The sequence below is a fragment of the Lepidochelys kempii genome, chromosome 9 (genome assembly GCF_965140285.1).
Source record: "Lepidochelys kempii isolate rLepKem1 chromosome 9, rLepKem1.hap1, whole genome shotgun sequence".
NCBI lineage: Eukaryota > Metazoa > Chordata > Testudines > Cheloniidae > Lepidochelys > Lepidochelys kempii.
The window spans coordinates 82,441,321-82,452,020 of record NC_136388.1 but is presented as its reverse complement, the minus strand read 5'-3'; the positions used below and the strand labels follow the sequence as shown (position 1 = coordinate 82,452,020).

At 42.4% G+C, this 10,700-nt stretch overlaps 1 protein-coding gene across 2 annotated transcripts in view; it reads left to right on the top strand.

Annotated features, from left to right (window-relative positions):
- Positions 1-769: 769 nt before the first annotated feature.
- Positions 770-10,700, top strand: part of ABCB7 (ATP binding cassette subfamily B member 7) — a 65,132-nt gene continuing 55,201 nt past the window's right edge. For both annotated transcript variants that reach the window (XM_073361125.1, XM_073361124.1), the window contains exon 1: positions 770-944. In XM_073361125.1, the coding sequence (XP_073217226.1) occupies positions 783-944 (162 nt within the window). In that variant the 5' untranslated portion in view covers positions 770-782. The remainder of the gene's footprint in view (positions 945-10,700) is intronic.

Below are 10,700 nucleotides of genomic sequence, written 5' to 3'. Positions count from 1 at the left end.
TTAATAGCTTGGAGAGAAGGGGAAAAGAGCTTCTGTCCTGCTCCTGTCTTCCCCTGCTAGAGGAACATGCTGAGGCTTGGAGAATCTTCACTAGGGAATTTCCTTAAAGTACAGGACACAAGCACACTCTCCCCCATCCCCTACCACTCTGAGGGGGAGATATGGCCTTTAAAAACTAGTACATTCCATTGTCCTGGTGCATCTAGTCATGGAAAGAGAAGCTCTGTGTGACTGCTAATATGCTCATGTAAGTTATGGTCAGTTCCACTAGTTTGGAAGGCCAGGGGCTTGCTCAGGTGCCCAGAATCACTATAGCCACCGGGTTACAAAACTTGTTTTGTGAAAATGAGAAACAGGGACAGCAGCAGAGGAGCTGGCCGCTCTGGGACGGAGCATGCACCCACTCCAGCCCCACGCTGCATCAATCCCTGCCGAAGGAGCCCACGATGGCTCCCTGCCTGCGTAATACCCCTTACTGTCCAGGCTGGCATAGAGATATGGCCTCCGGCAGGTCTCCCCACTGGGGGTAGGGACACTACCAGTGGCTCTGCAGCAGGCACAGGGGTTTCTCAGCAGACACCGATAGCACTGAAGGGTGGGAGAGATGGACTGAAACCCTTGGCCTGGTTCCGAGCAACACTACTCTAGAGCAGGCTCCACTTCCGGTACCAGGCCAGGTGAGGGGGCATGAGGACTCTTGCCCTCGCTCCTTCTCCCCTCCACCCCGCTCGAGTCCGCCAGTTTCCCACAATCCTCTCTGTCTTCTCTCTCGCGCTTTCAAGATGGCGTCGTTGGGGGCTCCACGGAGCCTGGCGGCTCTCGCCGCCTTCCATCGGCGCAGGCTGCTGGCAGCATCCCTGCTCCGGCAGCCGGCGGCCTGCGTCCTCGGCTGGACAGCTGGCAGCGGGCTGAAGCGGAGCCAGCCCTCCCCGCGGATCTATCAGGTGCGGCGGGGAACGTGGGTCCCCACCGAAACCGGGCGCTAGCGGGGAGGACCCGAGGGAGCGCCGGGGAAAGGGAGGAGAGGGGTCTATGGAGCGGGCAGAGCCGGGGATGTGGGCAGGACTCAGCCGCAGGCTCCAGTGGGGGATAGTCGGCAGTGGGGAGCAGCAAGGGCCTGGGGGTGTTAGGGTGTTGGGGGTGTTAGGGTTAAGGCCGGTCGGGCTGAGCTCCTGGGGAGCAAGGGGGCTCGTCGGCATGGGGCTGCTGCATGGCGCCCTGTGGGGAAGGAGCCCTGGCGTCAGGATTGCAGGGGACGGGGCCAGCAGGGCTGAGGACACCAGGGGAGGCTAGGGCCAAGCAGATAGTGAGTTTCTGTACAGGGGTGTTGCAGGTTGGGCTTTTATAGGGAGAGTTGGTGTCCTCTGTGTTTCTGCCTGTTTTTACTGATAAGTCGTGGCTGGTGGGAAGGTTTCGTTTGTCCTTTTCCTTCTGAGCCCTCTTTGCTCTGTTACTGCTTTCAACAGTTTTGTTTTTTTTTGTATACTTTTTTTTTTTCTTGGATGTCCTCATTCCATTGCCCTGTAGTTTGCCTGAAAAAAATATTGTAGCTGCCTATTTGATGGGTTAGTGGATGAATATACAAAGCATAATAACACACGAACGGCCGTAGTGGGTCAGACCAAAGGTCTGTCTAGTCCCATATTCCATCTTCCGACAATGGCTAATGCCAAGTGCCCCAAAGGGAATGAACAGAAAAGGTAATCCTCAAGTGATCCACCCCTGGTTGTCCATTCCCAGGTTCTCATTTCTGAGTCCATTTGTTTTCCCCATGTTCCACTGCCAAACATCATGTAATCAAGTTATTGTACCTCACAAGGTTATTCTGGTGAAGAAAATTTAAGTGATGTTGACAAAGTAGGGAACTTGCTGGAGCTATAGCATGAATGTAAGGGGACTTGAGTAGACAGCTGTTGCTTATTCTGTAGTGGGTAACTGAGGACCTAGTACTAATTACACTGACTTGAACAGATTTGGGCCTTCTGACAGCCGTGTAAATACTGTGTTCTCTATTATGTTTACATATGTGGCCGTTAATTTTGATGCACTTTAGTTCTAATGTTTTTAAAACAAAGTTGGAAGCTTTCTTAAGTAATAAGAACTGATCTTTTAATTGTGAAATGTTTATGTTGTAAGCAAATATTTAACACACAGTTTTGTTACATGTTGTTGGTTTATTAGATGGTGACATAAAAGGGGGGCTGGTAAAGAATGAGACAGTCTTTTTATATCAAAAATACTGGTTCAAATTTGACCCAGAATAACAGTAGGCTGTTAAGTGGGCTAGAGGACCTGTAATTATAGTCATGGTCCAGTCTAATGGAGACACAGTGTCTGTATCAAAAAGCCACCAGCATATTCAGTGGTAATGGCATTCTCCTCTTGACTTAGAGGCCAAGAAAATGACTACTCTGAGCCTCCAGCTTCTGAAGAGCATGTTGCACCTGTGTTATGTGATGCCACGCTTTTTGGGGGGGTGCTGTTTTAAAATACTTGTTTTTAACCTATAAATAAGGGCTGTCTGTTTAATTGCAGTTAACTCACATGATTAACTCAAAATTAATCATGATTACATTTTTAATCGCACTGTTAATAGAATACCAATTGAAATTTATTAAATACTTTGGATGTTTTTCTAAATTTTCATGTATATTGTATTCTGTGTTGTAATTGAAATCAAAGTGTATATTATTTTTGGTTACAAATATTTGCATTGTAAAAATGCTAAACAAAAGAAATAGTATTTTTCAATTCACCTCATGCAAGTACTGTGTAGTGCAATCTCTTTGTTCTGAAAGTGAAACTTACAAATGTAGATTTATTTTTTTGTTACATAACTGCACTCAAAAACAAAACAATTTAAAACTTCAGAGGCTACAAGTCCCTTCAGTCCTACTTCTTGTTCAGCCAGTCGCTAAGACAAACAAGTTTGTTTACATTTGCAAGAGATAATGCTGCCCTCTTCTTATTTACAATGTCACCAGAAAGTGAGAAAAGGCATTTGCATGGCGTTTTTTGTAGCTGGCATTGCAAGGTATTTACATGCCAGATACAAAATTTTTATTAAAGCTAATGTTAAAATAATTATATAACACATAGGTTGAGAAAAGAATGTCTGTACATCTGGGTATAGTACTTAGATTTTCCACAAATACAAAGTTTGTTTTTAAAAGTCATAGGATACATAGAGTACATAATCAGCAATAACCCAAATTTAGGTGAATAGATTTAACAATACAATTTAGATATTAGAATTTGAGTACTCGGGTACATCACTCATGAAAAGTTATACAGAGATTTGGTTGTGAAAAGCAAAATATATCAATGAGTGGAGATTGTCTCTCAGTAATTGAGAATTAAACATTCGTAAGCCCCTTCATGCTTCAGCCACCATTCCAGAAAACATGCTTCCATGCTGATGACACTTGTTTAAAAAAAATAAATGCGTTAATTAAATTTGTGACTGAACTCCTTCGGGGAGAATTGTATGTCCCCTGCTCTGTTTTACCTGCATTCTGCCATATTTCTTGTTAAAACAGTCTTGGATGGTGACCCAGCACATGCTGTTCATTTTAAGAACACTTTCACTGCAGAGTTGACAAAATGCAAAGGTACCTGTGACGGGTTGGATCACAGAACCCCCTTGGGGCTGCCAACTGATGTGCCAAGACTACTACTTCCCCTGCTTTCCCTGCCAGTTTGGGACTCCAGCACCCTGTCTTGCTGAGCCAGAAACGCCAGTCTGCTCTAACACAGACTCAGGGTCTGAACCATGTCCCCTAACAGCAGTAGGCTTAACTGAAAGCAGCTTACAGAAGTGTGCCTGCCTTTAACACTCAGATGCCCAACTCCCAATAGGGTCCAAACCCTAAATAATTCTGTTTTATCCTGTGTAAAGCTTATACAGGGTAAACTCATAAATTGTTTGCCCTCTATAACACTGATAGAAAGGTATGCAAGCTGTTCTTCATCCCTCCCCCCGCCCAGGTATTAATACATGCTCTGGGTTAATTAATAAGTGAAAAGTGATTTTATTAAAGACAGAAAGTAGGATTTAAGTGGTTCCAAATAGTAACAGACAGAACAAAGTGAATTACCAAAATAAAATAAAACACACAAATCTAAGTCTAGTACAGTAATAAAACTGAATACAGATAAAATCTCACCCTCAGAGATGTTTCAATAAGTTTCTTTCACAGACTGGATGCCTTCCTAGTCTGGGCACAATCTGTTCCCCTGGTACAGCCCTTGTTCCAGCTCAGGTGGTAGCTGGGGGATTTTTCATGATGGCTGCCAATGACAGTGGCCAAGTCGTGCAAGATCTGTGCACAGCTGATTGCTTTGAGATACTGGTGGTGATTTTAAGTGAGTTTTAAGTGTGGTGGCTGGAGAACAGACAAAGTGGTTACTGGTTTGTTGTTTTATGTTTGCTTATTTCAGGTAAGGGAAATAGGGACAGAAAAGGAAGCAGAATAAGTAAGAGTGAAGATCAGAACAAGCGAGAACTGCACGGGTTGCAAATTACCCAGAAAGTGTGAACATTGGGTCCTGGGAAAGTCTCTGTTAACTAAGAAGCCTCTGAGCTGAGTGCCTCCCAGTTTCAGTGAACTGCAGAGGGGGCGTGGCCCAGCACAAGAGAGCAGGAAAATGACTACCAGTGAAGCAGCCAATAAACTATAGCTGGCTAGACTGAAAGCAAAAGAGAGAGATGGAATTAAGACCATTAGAAATGAATGCGGAGGAGGCTGCCCACAAGAGAGCTGTGAAGGCAGAAACAGCCAGGGTGGAGGCAGAAGAGGCTGCCCATAAGAGAGCTATGGAGGCCCAATGGGAGGCTCAGAATCATGAACTGGCTGTTATGGAGTTGAAGAGACAAAACCCTTCAGCTGCTGGCTCCACTTTCCCAAAAATCCACAAATGGGAGTGACTATGCCCCCAGTATGATGAATCCTGCAATATTGCAGAATATTTCATCGCCTTTGAGAGACTGTGCACCCTCCATGCGATCCCTGAAGACCAAAAGATGACCACATTCATAACAAAATTGACTGGCAGAGCTCTGGACATATTCAATAAGATGTCTATTGATGATGCTTCAAACTGTGGTAAATTTAAGGAACTTGTTCTGAAACAGTTTCAGGTTATACCTGTAACCTACAGGATTAAACTCGGGAGTCTTAAGAGGGGATCTGGATTGAGTAATGTGGTTTATGTAAATGAAATGAGAGATTTGGTAGACAAGTGGGGGAGGGGGGAAAGGCATTACAAGCTGTGAAGGAATGTGTGATTTGGTTACTCAGGAACAATTCCTGAATATTGTGCAGTGGTGATGTAAAACAGTAATTGTGGGACAAAAAGGTGGATGCAGTGGGAGAACTAGCTGGGTATGCAGACTCTTATGAGCAAGCACCAGCTGCAATTAAACACAAACCACTGGCTGAGGGGTACAGGGTTGGTGGAAAGCAAAACCACCATTTTGCCCCTGGGAAAAAAGAGGCTGGGCGTTCACCTCCCCATTCCCCCGTTACTCATCCCATATTTCCTGCACAAGCAGGGGATCCCCGAAGGTGCTTTCACTGCAGTTCCTCAGGGCACTTGAGAAGCAGCTGTCCCAAATTAATGGCAAGTAAACCTCCCTTGTCCCATGTTCGCTCAGTTGCCCTCAGCCCTGAGTCCCCTCCTACCTCTTAACACACCAGCTTGGTGGACACGGGGCCTAGTGAAGTGGACAGGGAACATGTCAAGGTTGATGGCATGGAATGTCTGGGGTGGAAGGATACAGCGGCTTAGTTCTCTCTGGGTCAGACCTGGGTCTGGGTTTGCAGCAGGCTGATGGGTCTGGCTCAAACTAGGCAGGGCACTGAAGTCCTAAGCTGACAGGGCAGGAAAGCAGGAGCAGAAGTAGTCTTGGCACATCAGGGGCAGCACTCGGCCCAAGGTTTAAGAATCTGAAGCGCCTTGCAAAATCTGAGAGGGATGAGGTGTGGAGCATGCTTTCAGAAGTCTTAAAAGAGCAACATTCCGATGTGGAAACTATAAAACCCGAACCACCAAAAAAGAAAATCAACTTCTGCTGGTGGCATCTGACTCAGATAATGAAAATGAACGTGTGTCGGTCCGCACTGCTTTGTATTGTTATAGCAGAACCTGTCATCAGCATGAACGAATGTCACCTGGAATAGTGGTTGAAGCATGAAGGGACATACGAATCTTTAGCGCATCTGGCACGTGAATATCTTGTAACGCCGACTACAACAGTGCCATGTGAATGCCTGTTCTCACTTTCAGGTGACGTAAACAAGAAGCGGGCAATATTATCTCCTGCAAATGTAAACAAACTTGTTTGTACGAGCAATTGGCTGAACAAGAAGTAGGGCTGAGTGGGCTTCGTAGGCTCTGAAATTTTACATTGTTTTATTTCTGAATGCAGGTTTTTTTGTACATAACTCTACATTTGTAAGTTCAACTTTCATGATAAAGAGATTGCACTACAGTACTTATATTAGGTGAATTGAAAAATACTATTTTTTGTTTTTTTACAGTGCAAATACATGTAATCAAAGATAAATATAAAGTGAGCACTGTACACTTTGTATTCTGGGTTGTAATTGAAATCAATATATTTGAAAATGTAGAAAACACCCACAAATATTGAAATAAATGGTATTCTGTTATTGTTTAACAGTGCGATTAATTGCGATTAATTTTTTTAATCCCTTGACAGCCATACTATAAATCCTTAAATTAGTTGGGCCCTGACCTCAGAGATGGCCTCTCTCCTTATGGCCCTGTCTAAATGATGAACTCCCATTCTAACTCTCTAAGGCTTTTAAACACAAGTGTATACAAAGTAAAAAACTTTTTTTTAAAAAAATATGTAACTAGTTGTGACCAGTTCTAGGAGTGTGTATTTAAAAAAATATCAAATCTTTTCACACTGGCTAGCCGGTTTAGGCCACAGGTTAGGAAGTGTCTGTGCTACCAACCCAAACCATGCTCATTGTACTCTAAAAGGAGTAAAACAGTCTACAGTAAAAGCTGTTTTATCCAGCATGCTGAGGGAATTGGGGGTGCTGGTAAGTGGAAAAATTCCAGTTAACTAAGAGGGAGTGAGTTTGGGTGCAGGAGGCGGTGCAGGGTTGGGGCTCGGGAGGGGGTGTGGGACACGGGCTCTGGGAGGGAGTTTGGGTGTGGGAGGGGGCTTGGGGCAGGGGGTTGCGATGAGGAAGGGGTTTCAGGGTGCTAGATCCGGGGGGGCACTCATCTCAGGTGACTCCATGTAAGTGGTGAGCTGTTCCTAGGCCAAGGCATGGCTCTGTGCGCTGCGCTGCCCCGCCCCGCCCCACGTGCTGGCTCTGCAGCTCCCTTTGACTAGGAACCACAGCCAATGGGAGCTGCAGGGCCAGCACCTGCATGCGGAGGCAAGCTGCCTAGCCACGCCTCCGCCTAGGAGCAGCAGGTACAGGTTGCCGCTTGTGGGGAGCCACCCGAGGTGAGCACCGCCTGGATCCAGCACCCTGACCCCTCCCATGCCCCAACTACCTGCCCCGAGCCCCCAGCACCTAAACTCCCTCCCAGAGCCCATGCCCCGCACCTCCTCCTGTGCCCCAACCATTCTCCCCCTTTCGCACTCTGAACCTTTCATGGCCATTCCTCTGCCTTGGAGCAGAAGGCTCATGTCGCCACTTCCGGGGAGCCACGCGGTGCCAAGTAGAGAGCCTGCCGGTCCAGTGCCAACCAGACTATAAACTGGACTTTCTATGAAGATTAGAAATGCTGGTTTATAGAGTTTTCTGGTTGGTATAGGGCCTGATAATACAGCTTTTACTGTATTCTAATGTCTGCTGTTGTATTTAATTATAACTATCAACTTTGTTTAATACATTTTAAAAATGTGTTGAGCTTGTTGAATAGTTGAAAAATACTTGTTGAATGTATAAATCGATAGAATAGTATTTGACCCGCTGTTAAAACTGGTTGATTATTGAGTAAATATTTACTTTGATGATTTTTTCACTTAATCATGGGACTGGAAGTGACCTTGAGAGGTCATCTAGTCCAGTCCCCTGCACTCATGGCAGGACTAAGTATTATCTATTTGGCAAAATTTCAACATTATTTTAATAATGTTTTATACCTCTCTTCATTCTTGCCATCACATGACTTTTTTTAGTATAGTTCATGGTGTATTTTCCACAGGATATTATAATTTTTACAAATTTATTATTCCTATTTATAAAATATTGTAACACCAACCATAGCAGATCTAATTTTAATTTTTTTAAAGCAAATCATCATAAAGGCTGCTGTAATCTAGACTCACTGAAAACCTATTTACAGTCTAATTCCCTGTCATTGTTAACTCTATTAAATTCAGAATTTTGTTCTGCAATGTTAAAGATTAAAATCAGTAGCAGCCAGAGTAACTACAAGAAGGAAAGGCAACCGTAAGAGTCTCTGCTAAAAGGGGGCCAACTAGTATGTGACTGACAGTACAATATTGTATAGAGGATCACCACGGAGCCCTGTGGTAGCTAGTTGTCTTTTACAAGCACCACTCTGTAATAAATTTCAGTCGGATGCTAGCTTATGAGCATAACCCTGCTTATGAAACACAGTTAAGATTTAGTCTATAAATTGGAATAGTTTTTAACTGGGTTAAGGGACAATCTTGTTTAGCTATATCTGAGAGAAAATCAAAATTTCTGCCTCACAGGAAATTCTGATATTTCAACAGTTGTGTTTTGCCCCGAATTGAAAAGAAACATCAAAATATCAAAATTTTTAGTGAAACAAAAAGTCTGAAAAAGTTTAATTGCAGAATTGTTGAAATAAGTTCTTGTTAATTTCAATTTTAAATAGGTTTATTTTTATGGCAGCCTATGCTAAGGCCTAAGCTTGCTATGATCTACTAAAATAATTTAAGTTAAATTTAAAAAAAAAAAATCAAGCAGTGCATGTTTGCTGCCGAAGGTTTAAAGAAAGTCAAACCACTGAACTCTTGGAAGTCGCTGGCTAAGCCCCTGGGACCAGAGTTTGAAGTGCTAAGCCAGCCTTTGACAGCTGTCACCTTTCTAGTGGGTGCAGAAAATATTTTATTCTTTTCAATTTATACAGTCAGTTTATAAAAGGACTGGTTCATTCAAAGTTGAGAAACTGATTTGGGAAAGCTTCTTTTCCTCTTTCAGTCTGTAAATAAAAACAAGTATGAGTTCTAGTTCTAAAGTCTTGAAGGACATGGCAACCAGAAACAATAAATTCAACTTCAGATAATACTTCCTGATTTGATAAATCAATTTGTTTTAAATGCAGAACATGTTTTGATAAACTTATTTTTTCTCATGTATCCAGTACATTTAATCTAGCTTTATTTAACTAACTAACTAAATAAAATGCTGATTTTGTGCAGTTTTAATTTAATTCCAATTTCCATCCAAATGCAGCTTGACACAAATCACAAGTAAAAAATTAATAATCTAATAAATAAAAGAAGTATCATTCACCATTTTCTAATATAATAAATATGTAAAAATAAAGCATCTTAATAAATGTGTGTTAATCTATATAACTGATTAAATATACTTATATAGGTATAGTGTATCCTGGAGATTATTAAATAGTGGTTCCAAATTTAGTGTATAGGGTGAAATTGAGCTGAGTACCTAAAGTCTGTTAACTTCTGGATAAGTCTGAATCCTTCTCATGCCTTTACATATCACTTATGGCATGAATGAGCCTCTATCATTCCTTCTTCAGCTGCCCAGTAGTATTCCCACTGTGGCATGAGCTCAGGCTTCATTATTAACATATGTCCCAACTGTTTCCATCTTTTCTTGATATCTTTAGAGATAATGGGCTGTTGCATTTTGACGAATCTCGGCATTTGTTATAAATTCATTCCATTTAATACCTAGTATTTTTCTAAGGCATTTGCTTTCGAAGGCATTTGGATATCTGTATTTTTGGATTTCCAGCTTTCATATCCATATGTTCAGCTAGAAATAACGTTTTAGTGGAAGATTCAGAATTTCATCTTTAAACTAGATTTTTTATGACCAAATCTTGTTTAAGGTAGCGTATGCAGCTGCTGACTTGCCAATTCATGATACTATTTCCTTCTGGACATCCCTGTGGCTTGAACGTTAGTGTCAAGGTATGTTAGTTGATTCAGTTCCTGTATTCCTTTGCCTTCCAAAGTAATATTGGAGTTGTGAGTTGTTGGAGTTCTCGTTCAATTTTTTCTTCATAACTGATTATTAACCCTGCCTTTTTGATAACGCTGGACAGTCTTTCGGTTTTTACTTGCATTTTGGTTGAGCTGTCACTTAGAAGACCTATGTCATCAGCAACATCTAGATCTTCTAATGTATTGTTGAGCCTTGTGATGCCTGTGTTGTATCCATCTACACTTTCTCTCATTATGAAGTCAATAGCATTGCCAAGCAGTAGCAGTGAGAGAAGGCTTCATTGTTTGATACCAGTTAAGTGCCTGTCTGATTTTGAAATAATCTCATGTTTAAAAGATCTGTGTTGATAATCCTACTGCATAGTTAACTTCTAAGTGCTTCTTAAGTGGTAGAATACATATATTTTGGAATATACTTTACTTTACTGTGGGTATTTTTAAAAGTATCTTCAGAAAGCAAATAATTTGTACTGGCTTTTTTCTAAATTGGTCAGAAGTGTACTCCAATTTATCT